Source organism: Trypanosoma brucei, chromosome 10 (genome assembly GCF_000210295.1).
Source record: "Trypanosoma brucei gambiense DAL972 chromosome 10, complete sequence".
Taxonomy (NCBI): Eukaryota; Euglenozoa; class Kinetoplastea; order Trypanosomatida; family Trypanosomatidae; genus Trypanosoma; species Trypanosoma brucei.
The window spans coordinates 1597527-1623383 of NC_026743.1; the positions used below are offsets into that span (position 1 = coordinate 1597527).

Sequence of the window (25857 nt, forward strand, 5' to 3'; positions counted from 1 at the left end):
CGTGTTTTAAATTAATTATTATCATTATTATTGTCGCTTCAGTAGGGTTCTAATTCCAGGTTATTCGAGTTGTCGAGTCTGTGGTTCGCGGGAGGGGAGACTCTTGGAGGGAGGTACTGTGTTTGAGATTTTGTTGTAGATATGGATGATAGCGTCAACTTGTCTTTTGTCTTTGTCTTTCCAATCATTATGTATATATTTTTCTGTTTTTTTTTTCCTCTTCTGTCTAGGTGTTTTATTTTGCCTTTTTTGATTCATCGATAGGTAATGGACGGTGGCTTCCCTTGGACCAAACACGTGGAATGGAACCGGTTTCGAAACTTAGGTGAAGGTGTTGGTGGGTTTAAAGGCTTTAGGTGTTGTGGGGGCGGTCAAAGGCGTGGTCTATGTGGCACGGAGCTCAGTGTGTGTTGTGACTGTTGTTTAGTTGTTAACGAGAGCGTACATAATCGCCTTGCGGTTGGCTTGAAAAGGGCAACACCTGAGCCGTTGTGGCAGCCCACCCGTTTAACTTCACCGTACTGCATTTTGTGTGCGAATGGCCTTCGGGATGATTTCTACACTTCGTGTATGTCCTGGGGTAGGGAAAGTGTTGCCCTCTCTTTGGGTGAAAAAGTCCTTTTGTTTAAATCGTCTTCCCCACGTGAGAGTGCGGTTTCTCTGAATTTGAGCGGGGAAGCCTGCGGTTATTCAGAGTCAATATCATCAGTAGCTGTTTCCCAGTTTTCGGATTCTCATTGCTTTCTTGGCGGCGTAAATGGGGCTGTTGGGTTGTATGAGTCACATGGGGGTGGAGAATTATCACTCTCGAGCTCCTTTGAGATGCCGCCCCCTCTCTTTGGGGGTGATTTGGCTTCCGAGGCTGCTTTTAGTGGTGCAACCACCAGTATACGCTGCCTATCGACAACTAATGTTCATCCGTGGGTGGTAGCTGCCGGGACGGCGGCGCATGGACTTTTTGTACTTGATAGCCGTTTTACAACCCCTGCTGCACGGATGTGTGGCTCCGACCTGTGGAACTCAGTTGATTGTAGACATTCTCAGAGACCACTGTATCCTTCTGAGGCGATTTCGCTGCTTTCGTCTTTGAATGGCATTTGCGGTGTGTCGTGGAACTCGTCTGGTTCCCTGGTTGCGACAGGGGAAAGTGGCGGCTTGGTGAACATATGGTCCCTTTCTAACACTCGTTCTCCTGTGCAGCGGATTAGATTGCCCAGCGCTCATACGACGGTGAAGGCCGTTGCGTTTCACCCGACCAACCCATACGAGCTAGTTCTTGGTGGGGCTGCAGATGATGGCTGTGTCCGCGTTTATGATGTCTCATCTGCGACGCCGCATTACAAGTGGGGTGTATCTACGGGATGCCAAGTGACACAGGCATTGTATTCTCCTGACGGTTCATTCATTGTTTCTGCACACGGCGCACGGCTCAAGGCCAGTGTAGCCATTGACGCGGCCAGTGCTCAGTCGCACGCGACAAGAGCCGGTGTATCGCGTACTGATAGCGGTGGAGGGGGTTGGGGAGCAGGTGATGAGTTGCAGTGGTTGACAGAGAAGTTTGAGCGGGCTATGAAATGTAGCGAGAATGCGGCAGAGTCCTCGATCGACACGTGTTTAGGGTTCAACAGGGTGTCGAGTTCTGGACTGAACGAGGCTAAGCCCTTATTGTCGGAGGCGCCACCTTTCTCTCTTGTGATGTGGAGGAAAGGTACGCAGCACCAGGGAACGACCCCAATGAGTTTCACCCACGGGAGTGGTATCCATCATCAGTGTACCGCAGGTTCACCTTCACGCCGGTGTGAACCACTTCCACTTGTTTCTATGTACACGATGATGGGCCATCGATCGCGACCGCTGCAACTTGCAGTCCCTTTCTCACAAACTGCAGACCAGGGCTGTATTGCCTCAATCGCTGGCGGTGCTGATTGTACAATTCGGTTCTGGAAGTGTTTTTATTCTAGAAGCGAAATGGTAAACTGGGGGCAGCGTGTGTGCGCCTCGTTAAGGACTGCGATCACAGAAGAGGATGTTGAAGAAATGACGGCCATGCCTCTGCGCTAAGAGGGGCGCGCACATATCGAAACGTGTGCGTGCTTATAGATATAGAGATAATTTGGTGAGTCGCCCCAGTGGCGGTTCCGTCCCTCTCCTCCTTCATAACGTTATATGTTGTTTGTTTGACACGCTTGAAGTCCCTCGCGTTTTTTCACACCCTAATAGCGAAGTAAGCCATTCACCCGCGGGACTCCCCGATCCCTCATTTTTTTGATTGGTTACCTCGTTGCATAGACACATGGCAAGAACATTATTTTCTTGAGCAAACATGTGGCCGGCGTTGTTTTATTTATATTTTTTCCCCTTAGAATGAAAGAGAGCGATGACAGTAAGGATGATGTTTTAAAGACCATGTGGGTCCTTTTCACTTTGTATCAAGTCTCACAACGGCTGTAGAGATAGCGGCCGAATTTCGGGCGAAGATTTTTCAAAAAAGTAATTAGTTAGAACGCGTGCCGCAAACGGTGGTGCAACTCCTCCTATTTCTTTTTTTTAAAAACATCGATTATTGTTTCAGCTACGAGCGTGTGGTAAACGTGTTGGTGGGGCACCCCGCATCAATTCATCTTTGGAACGTCTGCATGGAGGTTGGTTGGTTGTGGCCACCTAGAAGAACTCTTCTTTACACACCCTTTTTTTTATTCGTAGAATATCTTAGACACGAGGGTTTGTAGCGTATTTGTCCCCACCAGTGAGGAATGGAGTATCGGTGGCTGAATAGGGTTCTCACTGTGGAATTATGCATGTCCATCATAGCCTTTCATCTCGTGCATTTCACCGGAATCGACTGGAATGCTTACATGCAGGAGGTGAAGGGCTTTCTGGATGGGGAGCTCGACTACATGAAGTTGAAGGGTGACACCGGCCCTTTGGTGTACCCCGGCGGTTTCGTATGGTCCCATTCCGCACTTTATTTCATGACGAAAGGTGGTGTTGATGTCGAGATGGCACAGTGGCTGTACTTGGGGATCTATGTGATGGTGCTGGTGTTAGTTGCACATTTGTACTACAACTCGGGGCTTCGTGGGAGGTTGTTCATTCGTCTCCTCCTTTCCAAGCGAATCCGGTCACTCTTCATGTTCCGGCTCTTCAACGATTGTTGGGCCATGTTTCTGGTCTACTTGTCGGTTATCTGTTTCGCCAGGGGGCGGCGATGGACTGTTGGATGTTTGTTGTACAGTATGGCCGTGTCAGTAAAAATGAACATTTTTCTCTTTGCTCCTGGTCTTCTACTGATTCTGTGCAAATCACTTCCTTTTACCGGGGTGGTCAGATGTCTCGCAGTGTGTGCATTGTGGCAAGTAGTTGCGGGGCTGCCCTTTCTTCTCCACAATCCACGGTCATATATTGTACGGTCGTTTGACCTTGGTCGTGTATTCACGTATCGATGGACTGTCAATTTCAAGCGCATCTCGGAAGAGATATTTTTTTCGTCCAAGTTTAGCAGGAGTTTGTTGGTGATGCTAGCTGTCAGCTGGTTGTTAGTGTGTTTCCGGCGTTGGTCCAAGCGTGCTTACCGGCGTGGCCGGTATGAGAAGCGAGAGGGGACTGTGGTACTTGTGGGTGCGTCAGATGAAGAGGTCTTTCACAATGTCACCTTAACCCTGATGGAGTCTAATATGATCGGCGTTATCTTCGCTCGTTCATTACACTATCAGTTTTTTCTGTGGTTTTTCTACTTCGTACCGTTTGTCCTCTCTGCCACACGACTACCGCTGGTGGTGAAAGTGGTTGCCTTTTTAGCAATCCAATACGGATTCGAGGTGTACCCGAGCACAACCGCGTCATCCAGTGTTCTTCTGAGTGGCTTTTTGTGTGTATGGCTGGGCATGCTCCTTTTCCCCTCTGAATATAGCGAAACTACTGGAAAAGAGACGACGGTAACCCTTACAGCTGTGAAAAGGGGAAAGTAGGCAACCGGAACAAGTGATCTTGGAAACAGTGGCACATGGGCGGAACGACATCACCGTGCGCAACGCAAATCGTCGTTGGTGGACCGTTATCGTTCGCTGTTTCATCTTTGAACTGTCCAGGTGGTTTCCGCTCGTCGTTTTGCTGTACTTCGTAATGCGATGATCGGCTGTAGTTCACCTGAATGTTGTTAACACGCGGAGCGGTATGGCCTTGATAAGATGGCAGGCCTCACTACTCCCTCTGATTTATAATTTCCATTTGGGCCATTAGTGTGTGTTCTGGCTGTTCCATCGTTTTTTGTGGCCTTTGTTTTTTTTTTTCGAACCCTCAAAGCATTCTTTCCTACGTGTTTGTCTCCCCGTATTCTTTGCATCGTTGGCATAGCGACGTGTAAGAGCGGTTGCCGTAGTTTAAAGGATCAGAAACGATAGGAAGGGACGGAGGGAAAGGTGTGTCGAAGAGACTAAGAGAAACAAAGGGCAATTGGGTCGCGTCGGGGTCAGGCCAGAGGTGTTTTCTGCAGTTCCTCTCCATCGTTTTGGGTGACGATTGGACCCGCAGAGCCGTGGTGCAGTGGAGCGCATCCTCGACCCCCTTAGCCTTCCCTCTCAGCAGTTGTCTGTGATGGGATTCTTCTCGTTTAAGAGCAACGAGAAACTGAAAAGTGGCGCTGATGGAAGGAATGCCACCGGAAGTGGAAGTATCAAACCGTCTGGTCCCACCGATGGCGACGGCGGATTCTCAGGTTCGTCCGGCCGTCCTGTTGCACTAACTGCAGAGGAACATCACGAGGGCGTCGACCCACTAGGATATATGTCACACTTGCCCGTCACTGATATCATAGAGCTCTACACCAGTTTCCGCAACTCACTGCAGGAGTGCCCCGATCTTGTGCAAAAGAGGTATTTCGTGAGCACCGTGAAGACTCTTTCCTCCCAAATGAAACTGAGAGATTTCAGTGAAAAGAGTATCAGCACACATGACGGCACAAAACTGCCGATAGTTAAGCGTGTCTTGAGGGAAGTTCCTTCCGTGCGCTCGCGGCTAGCACTTGCGTTGCAAAATTTCTGTCACGTCACCGATTGGGAGCTGGAAAATGAGGAAATCGAGTGCGGAACTGGTCTTCTTGCCACTCTCCGTGGCGAGTCATCGCGCTTGAGGAGCGGCCATGAAGTAGATGAGGGCGAGAGTGCGGCCAGATTGATCCCGCGTATGGATTCCTTTGATCCAACCCATATATACAACCTGGTTTCGACAACTGATAAGTTACCTTCGATGCAGGAGATGGCCGAACTGATCCGGAGGACGAATGAGTTGCTCCTTCAGGAGGTTAACGTTGTGCTGGTGTCTGCACCATGCGTTGTGGTAGGTGACATACATGGACAGAAAAAGGATCTCATAGACAATGTTCTTGCGGCGGGTGGGCCAATAGCCCCGTGTGGCACCGATGCGGTACCCGAGGGTAAACCTGATGATGGAGCAGCGAAACCCACAAGGCGGAATTACTTATTTCTAGGGGATATCGTCGACCGAGGTCCAGAAAGCTTGGGTTGCCTCGCGCTTTTGTTTGCTGCTAAGCTAATGGCACCCAAAAGCGTTCATCTTCTCCGGGGGAATCACGAGAGCTCTGAGACAAACCGCAATTATGGTTTCCTGAGAGAGTGCTGGGAGCGGTACCCGATTAATAGTCCGGGGGGCGGTGGTCCTACAGCCTGTACTGGTGGTAACACCGCAATGGACTGCGTGTGGGAGCTTCAAAGTCATCCCCTGTGGGTACTGGCGAATGAGACGTTCCGCAGTCTTCCTCTTTGTGCAGTTGTGACAGGGGAGGCTGTCTCTCCTTCTGCTCTCCCCAATTGCGGCAAACACAGGGAAGCTGACCGTCAGGGCGGCCTCACTTTGTGTGCGATGCATGGTGGCCTTTCGCCTTTCATCGCCGAGAGTCTCGACGGTATTTTGGCTGTTAATCGGTTCCGTGACATTGTCGATGGTCCACTTGCGGACCTAACGTGGGCCGATCCCGTATCAGCGCTGGCTCTGTTTTCTCCTGGAAATGTAGCTGCTGCGACAACAACAGCTGGAAATGTCGGCAGTGAATTGAGCGATACCAACAACGGTGCCCCGCCTCAACAGCAAGAAGGAAGGTTTCAACATCATCGCATGGCCGTCCAGCGCAGTGAACCCGTTCCCACAACCAGCGCGACTGTTGGCCACGTGCTAAGCTCCAGAGGCCGCGGTCACAATTTCGGTGAGGACGTAACGCTGCGGTTCCTTCGGAAGAATAAAATGGATTTTATTGTGCGTGCCCATCAGTGTGTGATGGAGGGTTATGAGTGGCAGCACCAGCGGCGGCTTTTGACGCTATTTTCCGCCCCCAATTACTGCGGCTGCGGCAACAAGGGTGCTATTCTCATCGTACACGAACGCGGAGACCCCGAGCTGGTGCAGTTTGAAGCAGCTGGTATTCAGATTTGCGGTGCCATTGCGGCAGTGAGTCCGAAACCGTCACCGGTCCCACCAAAGGAATTTTGTAGTTAACGTATCTCAGGGTATGGGCACTAGGGCGGTGAAAAGAAAAAAGGAGAGTGGGAACGTTTAGCGCAAAGTTGAGGCATGTAGGCACTTTCTTGTTTTTCTTTACTTTTCCATATTTGTTTGCTTGACGCTGTGCTGTGCTGTGCTTCCTGTGAAGAGGAAGAAGTGTGATGGTGTGTGCGGGTACCACCGCATCGATTTTGTAGCAATGACATATTTGAGTTATGCCCTCCTCCCTCTGTAATTACTTTTTGACTGGTGTCTACGAGAGACCCTCCAACTAACGACGACATCTGGAGGCAGGAGTGTTGCTTGGAATCCGAGCGGATACGGTATTGAAACCGAGCGACCTCGCGCGACTCGCCCGCAGCGTTTGAAATCAATGCAACAGGAACAGGCATCTTTCCTTGGAATCTAATAAGGTTGGAATGCCCATGAAATTACAAGCTTCCTCCACATTTTCTACGCGTAGCTACGCGACAGGGAGAGCTGCAGGCATTAAAGGTTGTGCCGTAAAGATAGCAGTGTTCTCGAGAGAAAGACGGAAAGGCAAAAGGGGTTTGATGCGAAGGTAAATTCTGTATTACTGTGAGTTTTGAAGTCTTCTGCACGTTTGGGAGACGGCGCCAGTTCTGGGGCTTGCAGCACCTCCAAAAACTTTCTTGCATGGGCCCCTTGAGTGTAGGGTCTCAGAAGATCTCATATTTATTTGATACAACCTTTAAATTTTTTTGTTTTGTGTATATTCCTCCATTTTTTTTTGAATCTTGGCATGCTGTTTAGTTGCTGACGGTGCAGTCCTTCACATGCGGCAGGCTCAAATCTACGCGTGTGTGCTCGTTGCAACCCTTTGCTTGTGTTGCGGTAACGCATTGTGGGGAGATGCATATGACGCCAGTGAGAGTCGTACGATTAATTTTATCATTTACTGATGCACGTTCATGGGTTCGTTGTTGTGTTCTGGGTGTAATCGTTGGGAAGTGATGCACACAATCACACAACTCCGTCACTGAAAAAATACCTTTTGAGTCATGTACTTGACTTCGTGGGTGCATCAATTGACCTCGCCACTGCGTTCTGCCGGCCGTTTGCCCCTCCATTTATAGGGGAAGGGGGGAAGCGCTGAGGAAGTTGAGCATTGCAACGTTGCAAAGTGCGACATTGTCCGCAAGGTGGATGAAGTTAAGCCTCCCTTCCCCCATCCGTGCTGCTTCTTGTTGTGTCCTGAATCCTTTCGAATTCGTTTCTTTTTTTTTTAATTGTTATTGTTGTTGTTGTTTTGGACCCTCCTCGTCTCAGAGGAAGGTCGAGGATGAGAGGATCGGCTGGGTGCCGCGGACATTGGTGTGTTGAATGAGACGAGCCTCTTCGTGTGAGTTGGAACAAATTGCTGCCAAGCATCGTTGTGGTACGGCCACTTAATCTCCAGGATTGTTATGGTTGTTCTATTTTTGCATTATTAGTGGAGCCTTTAGTGCATTATTTGTTTGTTTCAGCTACGGGCTTTTGGTTGGGGCAGTTTATAAAGCGTCCAGAAGGAATTAGGAAGCGCGTACTTCTCTTCTATGGCTTGCAGGCCGTGCCCCGTTTTTGTTACTAGTGGCATCTGACATTTCGATGGGGGCTACTGCATTATTTTGTTTTCTCCTTTTTCATTTTGGGGTGCTGGTGGTGAAAGCAACGATACCTAGTATTTTTTTCTAACGTCGAACTCTCTGTTCCGCAGCTCGGCGAAGCAGAATAAAATAAAATCACGAGCATGAAGTTGCTGTGCAATTGGGGTTTTAAATGGCGACAACGCAAAACACGAAGATCTTCCACTTTTCCCCCCTGACCCAGTTAATAGCGGGTTCGAGTACAGATATTAGTGTGTACACAAGTGCAAAAGCGCGCACATATTATTCTGCGGAAGCGTAATGCCGCAGCTGCGGGTGGAGTATGCCAAGTCCGGACGCGCGAAGTGCTCTGCCGCATCGTGCAATAAACCGATCTCCAAGCACGAGGTGCGCGTTGGCATTGCCGTTATGTTCCAACCCGTGGGGAGCACTAGCGGTGAACCAACTCTGTCTTACAAGTGGCGTCATGTCTGTTGTTTCACTGAGCGTCAAATAAAGAACGCTGAAGCTGAGGGTGGACTCGACGCTATTGAGGGCCTTGAGGAACTGGCGGAGGTGGATAGAGATCTTATAGCACAAATGATGCGCGGGGAGTTGATTGACCGGATGGATGTTATGGGGCGCGTTGGAGACGTCGAGAACTCGCCTGCCAGCCGTGATTCCCTAAAGGGAGAGAAGTTTTCCCATTCCGACGGGAGGGCCGCGACAAAACGCAAACGAGGTGATGGGTCCGAGTCAAGGGAGACGGGTTCTCCACCAGACCTATCAAAAAGAGGCAAGTCCAAAAAGGGTGGTGTGGTCAGCCTGACCCCCAGTCGTGACAAAGATACGAATGAGGGTGAGATATCAGATTCCACAACAGAGGAGTTTGAAGTTTCCGTTGAGGCGACGAGACCACCTTGCCCATACGGCAAGGAGTGCTTCCGCACCAGCGTGAGCCACATGGCAGAGTATTCTCACGGGGCAGAATCCGACAGGGCGGTGCCAGCGCGGCTTCGGGCTGTTATAAGGCATTCAGTTTAAAAAGTTGTGTGGGGATTTATTATTACAAAGAACGAGGGGGGAAAAAGGCTCGTGAAATACGAACCTTGCTGCGCTCTTCCTTCCTCTTCCGGGGGGGGGGGTGTCAAAAATTAAAAATAAACCTCTTTCTGTCGTTGTTAAACCTGGATATGCATGTGCTTTTACATTTTTACCAGCACCCTTTTTAGTAGTGCGGCTACCTCCCATTTACACCTCTCTTTGGTTGCTCTTTTCCCCTTCCCGCCTTCTATTAATACCTTTGTGCAACTTATATACTACCCTTCTATCAGCTCGTTTCTTGCCTGTCACAACATTTGCTTTTTTTTCAAAAAAAAAAGCAGGGGAAGGGAATGATATCAGTGTACCGCAGGCGGTGATTTGTCAGAACGCAGGGGTGCTTTAGTTGGCGGGTTATTAAGCTGCGTGTGTACCGTATTTTTACCCTTTACAGATCTGGTGCTGCAGTCACGCTGGTTACTAGGTTCTACTGACCACAACGTATGTGCGGTATTAAACTCTACGGCGGCTGATCAAAAGAAATTGCGGAAATCGAAAAAAGAAAAAGTGTTACGTACGCTTTCACCGCAGTGTATCGCAATCCCTAGAAGCCCGAGGCGTTTAACAGTTCGCGCCGCGATTGTGCAGCTGCCTGGCGTCGCGTCATTGGTGATTTGATTACCATCATTTTTACTTTGAAGTTAAGTTGCCTTCTTCGCCTGGTCTCTGCATGCTATCCGTCTGATTTTTGCTCCACCTCATGGTGTGGGGGGTTACCGTTAAGGGTGGTGAAGAATGCATTACTTCCCAACTTTCAGCATATGAGCCAGGTGTGTGTGTGGGTCAAACGTTGGCGTTGAAATCCGTATGTTCTGCCACCAAATGCACACTGCGAGGAGGAGTTGTATATTGTATACTTTTTCCAGAAATAATAATTGTGCTCAATCGTCTTTCCGTATCCCCTTGGAGGTGCGTGTCGTGTGTGTCATTCGCCTAACTGTTGGTTAGCTTCTTTTTGATTAAGCAACTCCTCTGACACCACATTTGCACACACACTAAAATATGTGTATATATGCGCCCATATTTATTGGTAGCACCGAAGCAGTAAAGGCATCATGTCCGGGCCTGGGGTTGATTTAACTCCAGTGGGAGCAGTTGCACCAGCGGGAGTTGTACTTCACTCCGGGCAACAGTTTGTAACACCCGGTGCTAATGGCCACGTGATACGGAACTCTCCCTATGGTTCCAAACGCCCGTTGTACGGGTGGGGTGACCTTTTTCGTCCTGGGAAGACAGCAATTGTCCCCGGGTGGTCAAATATTCACATTGGCGTAAGTTCTCTTAACGCCGTCCCAGGAGCGGACAGACGCATGAGGACGCTGATGACAAAGTACCAAAAAAAGTTTAACTGCCTCGAGCACTGCTATACTTTTCACAATGTGGGTGATGAGGACATGTGGCGAACTTGGAGGGAACTCGCCTTGCTTCCTATGAATTCGGGACCTTCGTCGTCGCCAGCACAGTCTCCGCGCCAGAGGGATCAAGGCACATGTGTAAAGGAAAAAGCAGATACTCCCTGCAAGTATGCCTGCGGCGAGAAGAGGAGGAGAGCGAGCCAGAATGAAGTCACCACTGATGATGTTGAAGCCTCCTTCGGTTACGACGATGACGTTGACAGCTGTGCCAACTGTGGTAACCAACACTCGCCTTTTATGTACACAATAAAAGCAAATCGGTACCTCACCCATAACCGTTTGCTGGTCATGGACGATGCCACCAAGGAGCACATTACACAGTTTTTTGTTCAGCGTTGCACCTTACTGGAACATATCCTCGGTCCCGTACTGTTTCAGCTTCCCCCACACTTTCCGAAAACAGGCGAGCATGTGGCTCGCATTGAAGCAGTTGCTGCCTGTTTACCTAAAAATATTCGTGTGGCTGTTGAATTTCGTCATGTGTCGTGGTATGCTGAAGACACTCGAGAGCTCTTGCAGCGTTTGCGGTGGGCACAAGTGGTGGCACATAACCTTGACATTTCCGCTGGCTCCGTGCATGTCGACACGGGAGTTCCTTTCATGTACGTTCGTATGCATGGCCCGCTGGGTCGCAATGTCGGGGATTATGGCCCATTGATTCTTTCGTCGTGGGCAAAACGCATCGTCGAATTTGTGCGTTCCGACCGGGATGGTACCGATGGGAAGGTGGACGGTGCGGTCACACCGAAGCGAGAGGTTTTCTTTTTCTTTAACAATGGTGACTCCAGCGTGGGTGGCACAACCAGCTCTGTTGTGGATGCTACCTGTTTGGCAGAAAAGGTGAGAATGCTCCTGGCGAGGCAGCGCGGAGCCATCCAAGGGGTTGACTATGTCGACGTGAACAGCAGTGAGAGCAGTTGTAACGAAGACGACAGGCGTACTGTAAAGGAGACATTCATAATAAGTGATTAGTACACTTTTCTTGGGTTCAGCACACACACATATATATGGGTACATTCTTATATGCGTTTGTGCACGTATTGGCAGGGTAGAGAGGAGCACATTGTGGATCAGTGTTTGGAAGGTTTCATCTTTCTCAACTCTTCGTTGTCGTTGGTCGCTAACGTATGGAGCACCAACAGAAGGGTCTCTCAGTAGTATACAAACAAAAAACATGTTCCCTTTCCCACATTATAGTTAGACCTTTTAGTTTATGGGCTTATTTTTGACTTTTTTTTTTTTTTGACACTTAAAAGTGCACATAGACCTGATTTGGTTGTGTGCTAAGTGTCGCGCACCAATCACAGAACATAGTTGCTTGGTATTTCCACCCATCTTCTTGCAGTACAGCCTGAGGCGACGTCCCTCAGCACGTATGTCGTTCCCTAACAAGTTTACACACTTGCATAAGGCGCGTGAGTTTCATATTCAGATGTGCTATTAGGCCGTGGGTTTAATTAAATAACACTTTCGATGCTTACTTGTTTGGACACTTCTCTCCTTTACATTCTGAATGTGAGCAGGGCGTACAGTAGGTGTTTTTTACCCTTTTTTTTTTTTGCGACGGAGAGAACTGCCTGCTTCTGGTATTTGCGTTAGGTGCCAGTTTCTGTAAGAGGGTCACGGAAACAAGAACGATTATCCGTCAATGCGAGCTGCGAAGGAACCACCTTTGCCAGAGGATATTCGTGTTCGTCTCGACAATCTGAATGGTGGAAGCACCGCTGATGAGTGGAAGGCTGTCGGTAACGATTGCTTTTCTCGGGGCTTTTATCTTAGCGCCATCCGATGTTACACAAAAGCCCTCGATTTGGACTCTAGTAGTGCCGCGGTGTATAGCAACCGGAGTGCTGCTTATCTGAAGAGTACAATGTTTGCTGGACCGGCTCTTGCATTAAAAGACGCGGAGCACGCCGTGCGTTTGGATCCCGGGTGGTACAAGGCTCACCTCCGTGTTGCCGATGCGCAGTTTGGACGAAAGAAGTATGAGGAAGCGAAGGCCGCGTACCAAAAGGTACTGGAGCTGAACAATTCCTGTGTTGCTGCAAAGGACTCCCTGAAGCTTGTGGAGCAAGAGCTTTTTTTGCAGTTTCTTGATGATCAAAAGAAGAAAGAACGTAAAGATGAGCTAAACGGGGGTGATCAAGATGGGGTGAGCAAAGGTGATTCCTTCAGTTGGTCACACAATACTACAGGAAGCGGCAATAATGTAACGGCATCACCAACGCCAAGCAACGACAGGGCGCAAGTTGAGGTTAGTGAAAGCGAGGTCGAGCGTCACATCCGCCTGTGGACACAAGATACCGTCCTTCGCGAGGACCGCACTGGCATGCGTGCATTTGGCGCAACCATAGACGAAGCCGACAGGGAGGCGGGTGTGGAATACAAGAAAAATCTTCTGTCGAAGTTTCGCAACCGACTAGAAACTGATGAGCCACTGCGTTCCAACGTCGAGAGGAGGCTTGACCGGCAGATGCGGCTTGGTGAGAATGTTGACTACCGGAACCCTGAAAAACACCGCGCGATACTCATGCGAGGGACTGATGGTGTGGGGTTGGGCATATCAACAGACGCGTACAAATCTTATAAGTATGAGAGTACGATGTGGTGAGATTGTTATTATTATTATTATTGTTATTTATTTTTTGTTTGTTTGTTTGTTTGTTTGTCTGTGCGGAAGAGAAGGTAAGTATTGGTGGGGATGTAGTACGAGAAGTAAGGAAGAGTTGGTAACTGGTTTCGGCAACGCTATGGGGCAGGTGAGGAAAGGATGGACTGCAAGTATGAGTTGTAGATGTCTACATATTTTTCTTGTTTTTTTTATTTTCTTCAACCACTCGCCCACTGTTGTCGTTTTTTTTTTTAAATTGTTCAGACTTCCCTTCTCTTTTTTTTTTTCACCCTTATCAACTTCAGGTGATGTGATGTGCCTACGTATTCATCCCACCTTCTTGCGAATGGGTGATTAGGTAGTATTTACTTTGTTATGTGCACAACGTTGCTTTTCTTTTCTTTCACTTGCGCGTGTGGGCAATGCGAATTCATCTACGGTCGCCACCTTCATAAATGAAAAGACTCCTCCATTCGTTGCGTAGGGCTCGACACCTGTATATAAATGTTTATTTATGAACTGTTTTTTTTTTATGTTTGTGTGACAGTTGAAAGAAAGAGTTTTACATGCGCGGTTGTAGTTGGTGGTGTGTGGCCCGCCTTCATTTGGTGGGGTGAGTTGCCTCCGTTATTTTTGTACTAAAGAATGGCGATATTCATACCAACAAACATGAACGGGTGATGCTTGAAACAATCGGGGGAGACGGAGGGTCTACCCTTTTTTTTTTTTGCATCAAGGGGGATATCGTAAGGGAACGGGGTCAAGAACAACAGAGCAAACGGAAAAGAAAGAAATGCAACCCGACCGAAGTCAATAGTCGCTAATATTATTAATAAAATAGGCCGTTATTCTCCTTGTTATTCTATTTCCCTCCTCCATTCTCTTTACTCTTTGTACCCTCTACCACACTAAAATTGGTTGGTAGGTTAAAGATGTTGTTGGTGTTGGGGGGAAATGAAATGTAACTGACAGGACAGCCAAAGATACAACAACAACAACAACAACAACAAGAACAGCAGCAGCAGCAATATTGCGAGACGGTCAAGGGAGAAAGGTGAAAGGAAGAGCAAAAAAACCAAGGGGAAGTAAAAATGTTGAACCTGAAAGAAATTTGCGGAATAAAAGGTTCACTCCCTGAGGGGACTAACCGGATGGACTGAATTTTTTACGCACTGAATTTTGATCCTTTCCTTTTGACCCCCTCGCTTTGTTTTCCGTGGAAGTGACGAAGAAAGTTGCGTAGTGTGAGTGTATGTTTTTGTGGTGCTTCCGTGTGGTTGCGGTGAATAATTTTCCCCTACAACCGGCGGTTCTCTTTAATTTTTTTTTCCCCCTCCCTTCTTCTCCCTTCCTCTTTCCTATTGATTTTATAGCCTTATTCCGTAAGACCAAACACTACAAATCACCATGGACACATCCAAGCGTCACATTATTTCTCATCGCTCGGGGTTGTAAGGAATTCTGTTTTACCCGTTTTTTTTTCCCCCTCCACCGTTAACCCTCCTGTCCTCTAACTTTCCATTTCCTTCTCTCCACAGTTTTTTTATACGAGTGGTGTACCCGTGCGTAAGAGCAGGCGAATTCAGGTTTATGTATATATGCATTCCTCTTTCTCTCTTTCTCTCTATATATATGTGTACATGTTTTCTTTTATTTGGTATTACCTTCGTGAACAGCTGCCTAATATGGTGGAAAATACTCTTTTTTTTTTCCCCTCTCTCTCTCTCCATTTTTGATTCTGCTACGGAAAAGGATATTAAGGAAGGAGGGAGGAGCGTAGTTCCACCTGAGAGACCGTACGACAAGTGCTAACAACCGGATAACGTCAGCTCAGAGAGGGAAGTAACGAAGAAGAGGGAGAGAACAGAACCCGAGTAACGAAATCGACATCGACATTAGGTAACACTTTCTGGAGGAATATTTGTCGTCTTCTTTAATATTATTTTTTTTTTTGTATTTTACGTGTTGCTCTTGTTTATCTTTCGTGTTCGCCTGGTTGGCAGCTGCGGGTGATTAAGAGTCATACGAAACAAAGGCGAGAGTGCAAGGAAAGGTCACACAGCAAACAGAAAAAAAAAATTACGATATTAATAGCAGGAGAAATACTCATACGCTGTTGGGTAAGCTCACAAAACGTTGTCGCAGCTGTACAATCCCCCCTACAAGCGCACACATTTATACGAGTAATAATCACCTAAACGCTACACGGGTTCAGGTGTGTAGGTGAGTACCAATGAGCTTAAGACTTGGTCAGCCGACATCCGAGCAGAGAAACCGACGGGTGTTTCTCCGCTTCACCCCCATTGTTAATGAGGGAACTGAAGAAGGCAAACTGTCCTCTAGCCTTTCAACAACTACGATGACTTCGAACACGTCATTAGTTGAGGAGCAGTCGCGCAATATCGCCACTAACGTCGATTCAACCCCCAAGTCAAGTATGCCACCTCTTCCTATCCCTGAAAAGATCGGGAGTAAAAGCAACACACCTCAGGGACTGCTGTCACCGCAGAAAGTCATGAAGGAAGAGGCAGGTGCCATGCAATCACCGGACAACATACGCTCCCCTGGAAATAGAAAAAAGAAAAATGATGAATCTCCTGTTCGACTAAGCACTGATTCCTTAACTCAGCAGGAGAGTATGCACCTTGGGACCATATACACTCGTTACGCCTCCTTTTCACCAAAGGAGGGTTGTTTGGTTAATCTCCTGAATGATGTCACTGGTGCGGGATCTGTTAGCGAATGTGATGTGTGGCTTTACCAACTTGAAAATGTCTTGGGGGTGCCCCGCAGAGAACTGTGCGGCGGAACTCTTGGTATCAGGCCAGAATCATCTGAGTCCCCGAAACAACAATCATATGGACCCAGACGCATGTTGACGTATGGTGAGGTGTTGCGTTTCGCAACCTGGTTGAAGTCTGCGCATAAAATGCGCATTGGACCAAGACATGCGTCACTGCCGTCTAATTCTACCCCGGTGAAAGGTGCAGGTAAAGCGGCCGATGACACACCAAGTAAGACTGCCACGCATTCCGGGCGAGAGATAAAAAAACTGGACGGCATTAAGAGGCCAAAAGAGAGTGCGAAGTTCAATATCGGCACTGGAAAGGGAAAGCGGGATAGTGGACCCTCCAGGCTGTTCACACCAACTACGGGGAGTAGTGAAGTTCACATGCCCTCCATCGGCAAACGACCGGGTTCGACATCTGTTAGCACGACCACACGCGGTTACAATTTGGAGCTGCAATCTTTCGCCGAATTGGGCGGTGGCTCGGATGGCACCGGAACCATCCGCCTCATTGATTTGAAGCGGATGTTGCAGTCTTTCAGCATCGAGGCCACCTTTGGCACGTGTGTGGGACGGGTGATTGATAAAAATAACACGGGATGCATTACCTTTGAAGAGTTTTTGTGGGTTCTCGAGTTTGGTGTGCGGGGGATGGGCCCAGCGGCTGCTATCCATGACCATCTGGCTGCGCCTCTCACACCTCAAAATGTAGTCACGCCCCCAGTATCCACGGAGAGGTCTCCGGCCTCTGGCAACAAAGGGAGGTCGACCAAACCGTCACCATCAAAAAAAGGCCGACTTGCGGCAACACTTGAAGCAATACGCAAGTCATTTGCAGCCCAGTCCGAGAAGTTGTCTCCATATTTGACCAGCCTCAAGACCGAGCGCAGGTCGAGGAGCGGCAGGCGGTCACCCAACAACCTTCGAAAAGACCGCAGGAAGCTGAGCATCTCACCCTGCCGAGGTCTGCTCACACGCTCTACGCCCGGACGACGCTGTTCCTCACGCAAGAAGAGCCGTGGCAGGTCTCCGACAAATAGAGGTACCGGCAAGAGATTACATACGGCCAGAAAGGATGTAGCACTCGGGGCGTAGAACCTTAACTTTCTGTGTGGTGGAGACAGACAGGGATAGCTAAAGTACGCAATGTGTCTGTGCGTGTGTATGTGTACGTGTAGGTGTAGGTGGGTGGTTATACTCTTCTAGCAACGCTCTTACATGCAGTGAGAGTGCTCCTAAGTGTTTGAGGAATTATGAAGTCAGGAGCAGATGGTAGCCGGGGGCGTGCTTGTTGTATGTAGAGGCCCTGTTGCTAATTTTTCATCCACAAATGCGTGCAAATATTTGAGCGGTGTGGTGTTGGAGGGCGGTACCTATTGAGTAGTTGCTGCGAGGTGGAGGAGTGAGTGTCCTAGTAGCACTGTAAAGGTTACTGTCGAGTGTAGCGGAAATTCGTGTGAATGAAAATCGAAATGGAAGGCAATGGTTGCTGTGCGCGTATGCTCCAGCGTACATTTCTTCTCTTTCGATTATTTAGAGGGGAAACAAGAGGACAAGGACGAGGGAAGTGGTAGAGTGCAAAGAGGGGGGGGGGCAGGCCGAGTGATGGTTTCCCCCTTTTCAGTGTTTTACGGTGAGAAGTGGACAGACACGATGGGGGAGTGAGAAGAGGAAAGAGGATGTGTGGGGTAGTGGAATGTAAATATGTGTGATCACTTCTAGTTTATTGTGTTGTATCGGCAAACCGGTCCTGCATGTGAGGGTTGTGAACCGACTACGGCGTTTAATCTTGTTGATTATTTCTAAACTTTTTCATTTGCTTCGCCTTCCACCATTTGCTTGGCATTCCCCCCTTAGTATTCATCGGTTTAAATTCTTTCGTTTGTTGGTTTCTCCGTCAAACTGCCATAGGGCGGCACGCCAATTCGTATATATATATCTTAAGCTACAATTTTTGTCTTTGCTGCTGTTGTTTTTTCTTTTCCACTGCTTCCCATGCTTAACTTTCTTCGTGGCACGCTTGCCATTCCCCTCGGAGCAAGTACAGACCTGTGAAGAAGTTTAGGAAAAGCCCGAAGATAATAAGGGGAACAAAACGAGTGGCATGGCGAGGCAGGCAAATATGTTAGCTCAGAAGAAGTGTGGTGGCACACCTTTTGTGGCTATTTGCCCACTGCAACAGGCATTTGCTTCACTCACCATTTAAAAGAAACCATGTATCAAAAGTCCTATCATTTGTGTATTCGTGCTTTTTTTTTTCGGTTTTCGGTTGTTGTTGTTTTTTTCGCCGCGCGCTTTTTGCCCTTGCTGTTTTATCGTCTCTCTCTCTCCTTCCCTTTCCCCCCTTTTGGTCACTTACCGCCATGAGTAGCAAGCAGACGAGGAAATGAAATCCCATCTTGCACTTGCGTATTTCTCTTCGCACGTTCCATGTGTTCATGAAGTTCACATGCGTTTCTCTTTTCACACCCGGTCATATATATCTTTGAACACCCCTTTGTTAAACTTTTTATGTTATTACCTGTGGTGGGTTTGGGAAGTGAGAAAGCGGGAGGGGAAAGGAACGACTGCAAAATAGTGCCTTGGGGGGGGAGGGGGGCTCTGTGTTGATGTGTCCCTTTTCCTTTTCAGCCTTTTTTTTTGCCTTTTCCGCGCATAAAATGTAAGGTGCCCAGGGGCGCATTTTCATCGTTCCCGCCCCACGCATATGTGTGTCAGTTGTGCTAGTGGGTCTGCGCGTAAATGCTAGGATGTGGATGTGGATTTTCAGATGTACCCATATCTGTTCACTCTTGTTTGCTTGTTTTCACTATATATATATATATATACATATATATGGGTGCATGTATATTTGATTAAAGTGCCTCGTTCTGTTTTACCCACACCCCGAATTTGTTTGTGCCACTGTCTTCCCTCTTCTTATACCCTTTGCCAATGCTGAAACTTTTTCTTTTACTTTCAATGTGCCCACCTTCTTGTACGCTGTGTGTACTTTCAAATGTGTTCCTGCGTGCGTTATATATGTCATTGTTTTCATGTTTCCTTCCCCTCTATACCCCTCCGTTTCTTCTTGTGTTTCATCTGCTCACATATGATTTGTAGTGCACGTGGGGTTGCGGTTTCCTGATGCCCTCCTCTCAGTGGCTAATTTGTTTAGCATCCATCCGGTTTGACATCGACATAGGCCCTGTCGTGGATCACGTTGCTCCCCATGACGTTTTAACTGAAGAGGGGAAGCGACTCCTCACGCAGGCCAGTTTTCCTGACTGCAATCCGGAGTACGGACACGACCTTATCTTCTATTTTCAAATGAAGGAGGACTCTCTTGGTGCAAGCAATACACATAGGAAGGACGCTGAAGGTTCGAGGAATGGCGCCAACACATCTGTGTCCACAACCGTAAAGGACCCTACCTTACGCACTCTAACCTCGGCGACAAATATTTATGGAGCAACTTACTTCCGTCAAAAGAATGATGCGTCGGTGCCGCGTGGCTACGTCCAGCAGGCCTTCGTATTGTTGTCTCGTTTGCCTTACTTAGTTGTGCATGAGCTCATTCTGCGCGTTGTAGCTCCTCGCCTCTGTCAGTGTTGTCCGTTCTCGCCTGACACGGAGGTGAAGCCGGTGCTGAGTGCTCTGTCGGCCGTACCGTTCACGGCTTTTGAGCTGGACCCTCTCTTTAATCCCACTCAGTGGTCGCAAGAGGGTGTGTTGGAGCGGGCCCTAGAGGAGATTGGGGGCTGGCCGACGCCCCATCCGCACGTTCAGTATGACGTCACGCTCCTTGGTCAGTCTTTCTCATTTATAACGGTAACACGACGGCTGCAAGCACTGGGTGTGCAACGACCAGTAGGTCCACGCCGGCATGTGATGAATTTAGATAGGCGTGTTGTATTTTTAGGAAATAAGCACCAATCAATGTGCGAGTATAGTATGCTTCCGCTTTACACGCTTCTGAATGAGCATCTCAGCAATCTAACTCGCGTATGGGAGCTCATACTTTCGCATGAGCCTCTATTTATTTGGAGCAATACACCTTCAATGGCATCTGGTGCCGCAATAGCTGTTGTATCTCTCATTGAGCCGGTTGTATATAACGGCCTTTTACGTCCTTACTTGACGGTGCAAGATGAGTCGTTTGCCTACCTGAGCCAGTTGGGAAAGGCAGAACCGTTCTCACGGAGCGATAGTGTTGTTGTGGCGTCCACAAACCCGTTCTTTTTCCGCGCGTTTGATGGCTGGCGGAACCGACTGACTGTGATGGACAGACTGGCTCGTAGCAGTGGAAGTGCGAAGGTGGTGGGAGGGGAAACTGTTGGTAGCGGAAACGATAGTGATCCCGCAGTGCACGACGACAACACTGTCCCTGTTGTTTCTCGACAGAATAGTGGGAGTGCGTGCCCCTCACCCATACCGGATGGCAACCCGAGCGGGTGCATTCCTTCGCCCGTTTCACCGTTTGTCCTCACGTACGAAAGTTTTCACCCCACCCTGACCGCCGCCAAAAAATCGGTGGCGCGTAGTGCATCCCCCTCTCAACGTGCACACACAGCTCTCCCGAGCGCGCGGGGTGCAAGTTCTTTCACGTCACCGTTCTCGTTTTTAGTTGACCACCGTACGCAAACCGCCGTTCTGCTCAGGCGATTGGAACAGGCGTCACATTTGAATGCAGAGGCTCAGCTGGCTATGCTGAACATGCACAATCTGGATGCTTGTGGTTGCTCAGACGACAATGTAGCCGACGGCTCTGAGGGTGGCGTAGGGGCTGTTGGGAGCGGTGACCACGGAGGTGGAGCGAACAACTTGCGCCAGTTTTTCCAGCATAATATTGCCGATGATATAGTGAGAAAGTTCTTCGTGACGCTAACGCAGGAATTTCTCATGCCCGTGCGCGCCTGGTTCCAGGTGGCAACGAGCAATTTCAACCTTTTTCATCTGTGCGACCCTGCCATCTATGCGGCTCTCTCGTCCGAGTCGTTTTTGCAGTTCCTCAAGAACAGCAGAGAGGGCATACCCTCCTTCCTTTCCCATCACCCGTACAAAAAATACAGCGGTATGTACAAGCGCTTTGCTAGGGGTTGTTTGTTTCAGTCGTTCCTTTTAAAGTTAGTGGATACAAAGATACGACGTGAACTGGAAGAACTGCAGCTGGATGTTTGGGCCGCTGAATATACGACGGAGAGGGAACGAGTGGAGATGATTGTTTCGCTCCTGAAGCTTGTGGAAAGGGAGGTGGCGCATTCCCTGGATCCTGATGTTGTATTTGTCACCTCAGCGGTGTCGTTGCTTGTGGGGATGGCAACATATGTTAGCGAGTCGCTGCGAGATGAGCTGATGGCTGCGATAAGTAGGTTGAAGCCCTGATGATGCGGGGGAGCGGGAGGGTAAATTGTAAGGAAGTGTATGTGTGAGGCCAGAGCAGGACAATAAATATTGCTAATGTAAGGGCGCAAAAGTGCATACGAGTAGGTGCTTCTATTTCCCCCCTCCTTTTTTGCCCCTCTTCTCTTTGACCATTGTTTTGCGTTAAATTTTGCTGTTCTTTTTTTTTTTTTTTCGTTGTTCTTGTTTCACTTGTATCTGACCTAATATGTTGGTGTCAGCTGAAGGAAAACTGCTTGCCAGAAGGAAAGTTCATCCTGTTTGAGCTTCCCTCCTTCTGAATTAGTGGTCTGCAGCCGCTGGTAAACCCCTTCAACTCTTTCTCTGCACGAGCCATGAAGAATATATATATATATACATATATATCAATATGTATATGTTGCAGCCATAATGTGTACTAGCATGGAAGCGTTCGCTTGCCTACTTGGAAGTATGTTGGGGGGAATTGTTTCCCCGTGTTGGCCTGGTGTTTTTTCATCCTCTTTTTTGTTTGTCCTTTGTTCATATAACTCGTTTTGTGTTAGCGATATATATATATATATATATCTTTCGCCATATTCAAGTGAGACAATGTGCGAAAGAACGGATGGAGGCGTGGGGAGCCGATTCTGTCTGACCGTTGCTTGCCTTTACCTTTCCTTGCTTTTCCACATGTAAACGTTAACTACCACCCTTTGTGTCTTTCGTTACTTCACCCTTGCATTTCCTTGCCTTAGGTGTGGACATAAGGAGGGTACCGCGACAGAACATAGGGGAGTTTTTTTTTTTTTTGTGCATACGTATATCTGCGTTTGTGTCCTCTCATCAACCGCAATGCCACAGAAACGGCATACCACTTCTTAGGATTCCCTTCGTGACGCGAATATGCGAAGGGGTCCCTTTTTATCTAACCGCTTGTGTGGTCCCGTGCTTGTGCGAAACCATAGGGGTATAGGCGGCGCATGGGGACCGAACTGCCCACAGAGGTTATGGAAGGGAGGAATAAGTGAATGGACATGGACGGATTCATCAAAATTATCTGCCAGTAGTTTACCACCCGTTCACCACAGTTAGTTGCATCGACCACCCATCAATGCTTTGTACAAGAAGAGCATCTTTCCCCTTTCTTTTTTGTCCGACTCGGAAGGTGAAAGAAGATTGAAAAGAGACAATATTGACAGCCATAGAGGGCTTGCAGCGTGGGATAGTGTGCGCACTTGGGGTGTACAAGTGGGTACGCAAAAAAATAGTTCCCCCTCCCTCGAAATTTTGTTTCTGGCGTTTTCGTCACGCCTTTTTTTTTGTATTTGAGGGTGCTGTGCATACATGTTACTTAGTGATGAGCACCTGGCATTGCTGGCGAAATACTACGCCACGGTAGAGTTCACAGGTGAACAGAAGGACGCGCTCATAGAGAAATACTGGGAGGCAAATGAAGCTGAGCGCAAGGCCATCGCGAGGGCCTACGCATCGCTCTTTGCCAATGACGCGGACTTCATTCAGCGACTGCTTGCCCACTACGATATGCATGTTAGCCCGCATATGAGTCAGGGTGCGAGCAGTTGCAATGAGAACGGTGAACCCTGCAAGAGTGAGGCGGAGTTATCGGCAGGCGCTCCCGCTGAACAGGACGGAAACGGCTCCAATAACGGCAGTCTACCGGCGCGGCCGGCGAAGCCGTCGAAAGGGCCAAGTGGCCAACAACTCACGTACTCTCAATTGGTTCTGCGTACGGCAATACAGGACCAATATTCCAAACTTAGTGGTGACGGCCCCTTTCCGATGGCCTTCGGTTTGGTTTTGTCCGAGGAGGAGCGCCGTGAAGTCATAGATTTGTACTCTCTGCAATTCCAATACCCCGATCAACCAGAGCTGCAGCGTCTTGTCATACTCCCCCAAACGCATTCCACTCGTACCAGGCGTCGTGCGAAAGGGAGCTACACATGGTACCTACGCTCGCTCAACACTAATGAAATGGTGTGCGCCGTGACAATTATGGCACACCACTATGAAACGCACCACTTCGTCGAGGTGCCGCTGTTCGCAACTGGGGTTGGGTATAAGAAGCATGGCTTCGGCAGGCTGATGAACGCAGCACTACTGCAGTGGTGTGTAGAGACGGGGTTCGAGTTTGTGATGATATCCGCTGACGTTAAGGCGATTCCTTTTTGGTCCCATCTTGGCTATAAAACTATGGAAAAATCTGAACTCACACGTATTGTCTTCTATTATGAGCACAACTGTTATAAATTTAAGGGCGCTGAGGTTATGATTCGGTACTGCCGTACGTGGCCTACGGACGGAGTAAAAGAGGCATTGGCTCGAGTGCAGAAGGTGATCGTGTCGGGACATGTGGGTTTAATGGATGCCTAGGGCGATTCTCCTTGCAGTTTGTGTGTGTGTGTGTGTGTGTGTGTGTGTGCAGATGTTAATCATAATTACACGACAAAAGGAAAGTCGGGCCTCATTTGTTGCTCTCTATCTCTTTGTGCGTTGGTTTGCGTACGTAAAGTGTTACCTCCCCGGCTAAGTGTGTTTGCTGTTTGGCGGGAGCAAAAGAAAAAAAGGAAACGAAACCGGTAGCGATGCATTGATACGTGTGTGTGTGTGCTCACACTCGCGCATTGTGCACCATTAAGTATTTCAAGATATACGAATACGTATATGCGAACTCGTATAGGATAGTTGTTAATTCTGGCCCCTTCTATCTATATTTTTTGTTTGTTACTTTTCTCCTGCACTCTTGTGTTGTCATAGTGTTGTATTTTTACACATTTCCCCCTTCCTAATTGCAGCACTTGTGACCCCGTGGCAGTGTGCCTGCTTACGTGTGTTGGTGCCCCATCAACTCTGTGAAGGTGAGAGTGCAGAGCGAAGGGATAAAAGTAAACAAGATAAAAGGGTGATAAAAGAAAAAAAAGAAAAAAGGGAGGGAGGAAGAAAAAAAAGAAAAAGGTTACCCAAGGTAACCGTGAGGAGAGTGGAAGGAGGGAGTGTAAGAAGAAAAGTACAGGAAAGACCGCAATTCCACTCACTCGGACAAAACCCTCAAATACGTACCGCGCATTTGTCCATCCGCACGGGCCTAGCGGAGCCAAACAAACAAACGAGGGTGAGACAGGTAGTAGAGATCCAGGTTAATAAACTGTAATTTGTACCAAACGAAAGGCGCACGAGATACCAAAGTAACGCTGAAGGAGGATGAACTCTATGGATGATGCGGCAATTGTAAATCACGTTATCAACAACAGAAACAACTACTACCGTATTTTGTTTTTGGAACGCACTGCCACCAACGAGGAGATAAAGGCAAACTACAAGAAGATGGCCTTGAAGTGCCATCCGGACAAGAACAAACACAAAAATGCGAGTGACGCATTCAAACTGCTAGGCACCGCAAACAGCGTCCTCTCAGATCAGGCGAGGCGACGAATTTACGATTCCCAGGGTGCTGAAGCCGTACGGCGGCACGATAATGGCGGGATGGGCCACAGGGCACCTGGACACGGTGCATATTACAACGCTAACGACCTCTTCGAGGAGTTTTTTGGGCGTGCTCATCGTATGCATACTGAGCGGCCGTTTGCACACGAAGCCGAAGTACCCGTTAATTTACTGATGGCGCTGCCGTTGATCTTCTTCGTGATTCTGGCGTTACTCATCCAGTCGTCTCTTACTGACTTAAGTGATTATTCAAATCCCCATATGCGCAGGGGTGGTGGCGGTGGTGATGGCATAGATACCTTCAGTTTGACGCCAGACCCCGAGCGTGGACATGTTGTGGAACGTTTAACGGCTCTGAAGGGAGCGCGGGTGAAGTATTATGTCAAACCGAAGTGGAACGAGCGGGCGTCGCGTGGGAGTGCTGACGTGCGTCGAATGGAAAGGAACGTCGTGCAACAGCAGCAAGAATCTCTGGCTCGTCGCTGTGAGGCGGAGTCGCTCTCCTACAGAGCACGCGGGCGAAAGGAAACGCCCCCGGTCTGCTCCGAATACGAGTCTTTGCGTCAAGCCATGCACCGTTAGGCGCGCACTTCACTCCGGTGTGTTTGCAAGGGACGGTTTCGGCGGGTTGGTGTTGCGGTCCACACACACACAAGAGACTTTTGTGTGCGTGGGTGATCTTGTGTTCTGCTTTGTATTAAACCTAATGTTGTGCACTTTGCATTTCTTGTTGGACTATTTGAATGTGTGTCTCAATCCCTACAAACGACCCTCGCTACCATTTTGTCGCCGAATTTGCTTCCCTTTGCCCCCGCCCATGTCTTCCTCGTCATCTGATCACGCACAACGGCAATGCTTCTGTGTAGCGTCCGAGCTTCGTCCTTCGCCTCCGCAAAATATAGTAATAATAATTATTATTACCACGCACGGCCTTTTTCTTTTGAACAATCGTGTATCATAGAAGTTTTCAAACACCTATAGAAAGGACACTACACCAGGTGGAGTGATCTCCCATAGAACACAGCCAGCTTCCATTGT

At 48.5% G+C, this 25857-nt stretch overlaps 12 protein-coding genes across 12 annotated transcripts; 10 read left to right on the forward strand and 2 right to left on the reverse strand.

Annotated features, from left to right (window-relative positions):
• Positions 1-267: 267 nt before the first annotated feature.
• On the forward strand, positions 268-2061 carry TbgDal_X7970 (hypothetical protein, conserved; the record flags this gene model as incomplete). Its single annotated transcript, XM_011779670.1, has 1 exon — positions 268-2061. One exon carries the CDS (start codon positions 268-270, stop codon positions 2059-2061), a length of 1794 nt encoding a protein of 597 aa, XP_011777972.1.
• A 692-nt stretch (positions 2062-2753) lies between these two features.
• On the forward strand, positions 2754-3968 carry TbgDal_X7980 (alpha-1,3-mannosyltransferase, putative; the record flags this gene model as incomplete). The annotated part of the gene is made up of 1 exon (XM_011779671.1): positions 2754-3968. The coding sequence occupies one exon, from the start codon at positions 2754-2756 to the stop codon at positions 3966-3968; it is 1215 nt and encodes a 404-aa protein (XP_011777973.1).
• A 625-nt stretch (positions 3969-4593) lies between these two features.
• Positions 4594-6507, forward strand: TbgDal_X7990 (serine/threonine protein phosphatase, putative; the record flags this gene model as incomplete). The annotated part of the gene is made up of 1 exon (XM_011779672.1): positions 4594-6507. One exon carries the CDS (start codon positions 4594-4596, stop codon positions 6505-6507), a length of 1914 nt encoding a protein of 637 aa, XP_011777974.1.
• Positions 6508-6527: 20 nt separating this feature from the next.
• On the reverse strand, positions 6528-6905 carry TbgDal_X8000 (hypothetical protein, unlikely; the record flags this gene model as incomplete). Its single annotated transcript, XM_011779673.1, has 1 exon — positions 6528-6905. The coding sequence occupies one exon, from the start codon at positions 6903-6905 to the stop codon at positions 6528-6530; it is 378 nt and encodes a 125-aa protein (XP_011777975.1).
• A 378-nt stretch (positions 6906-7283) lies between these two features.
• Positions 7284-7604, reverse strand: TbgDal_X8010 (hypothetical protein, unlikely; the record flags this gene model as incomplete). The annotated part of the gene is made up of 1 exon (XM_011779674.1): positions 7284-7604. The coding sequence occupies one exon, from the start codon at positions 7602-7604 to the stop codon at positions 7284-7286; it is 321 nt and encodes a 106-aa protein (XP_011777976.1).
• Positions 7605-8420: 816 nt separating this feature from the next.
• On the forward strand, positions 8421-9143 carry TbgDal_X8020 (hypothetical protein, conserved; the record flags this gene model as incomplete). The annotated part of the gene is made up of 1 exon (XM_011779675.1): positions 8421-9143. The coding sequence occupies one exon, from the start codon at positions 8421-8423 to the stop codon at positions 9141-9143; it is 723 nt and encodes a 240-aa protein (XP_011777977.1).
• A 1112-nt stretch (positions 9144-10255) lies between these two features.
• Positions 10256-11587, forward strand: TbgDal_X8030 (hypothetical protein, conserved; the record flags this gene model as incomplete). Its single annotated transcript, XM_011779676.1, has 1 exon — positions 10256-11587. The coding sequence occupies one exon, from the start codon at positions 10256-10258 to the stop codon at positions 11585-11587; it is 1332 nt and encodes a 443-aa protein (XP_011777978.1).
• Positions 11588-12263: 676 nt separating this feature from the next.
• Positions 12264-13226, forward strand: TbgDal_X8040 (hypothetical protein, conserved; the record flags this gene model as incomplete). The annotated part of the gene is made up of 1 exon (XM_011779677.1): positions 12264-13226. The coding sequence occupies one exon, from the start codon at positions 12264-12266 to the stop codon at positions 13224-13226; it is 963 nt and encodes a 320-aa protein (XP_011777979.1).
• A 2233-nt stretch (positions 13227-15459) lies between these two features.
• Positions 15460-17109, forward strand: TbgDal_X8050 (T. brucei spp.-specific protein; the record flags this gene model as incomplete). Its single annotated transcript, XM_011779678.1, has 1 exon — positions 15460-17109. The coding sequence occupies one exon, from the start codon at positions 15460-15462 to the stop codon at positions 17107-17109; it is 1650 nt and encodes a 549-aa protein (XP_011777980.1).
• A 2031-nt stretch (positions 17110-19140) lies between these two features.
• On the forward strand, positions 19141-21378 carry TbgDal_X8060 (hypothetical protein, conserved; the record flags this gene model as incomplete). Its single annotated transcript, XM_011779679.1, has 1 exon — positions 19141-21378. One exon carries the CDS (start codon positions 19141-19143, stop codon positions 21376-21378), a length of 2238 nt encoding a protein of 745 aa, XP_011777981.1.
• A 1323-nt stretch (positions 21379-22701) lies between these two features.
• Positions 22702-23748, forward strand: TbgDal_X8070 (hypothetical protein, conserved; the record flags this gene model as incomplete). Its single annotated transcript, XM_011779680.1, has 1 exon — positions 22702-23748. The coding sequence occupies one exon, from the start codon at positions 22702-22704 to the stop codon at positions 23746-23748; it is 1047 nt and encodes a 348-aa protein (XP_011777982.1).
• An 828-nt stretch (positions 23749-24576) lies between these two features.
• TbgDal_X8080 (chaperone protein DNAj, putative) lies at positions 24577-25401 on the forward strand (the record flags this gene model as incomplete). Its single annotated transcript, XM_011779681.1, has 1 exon — positions 24577-25401. The coding sequence occupies one exon, from the start codon at positions 24577-24579 to the stop codon at positions 25399-25401; it is 825 nt and encodes a 274-aa protein (XP_011777983.1).
• Positions 25402-25857: the final 456 nt, after the last annotated feature.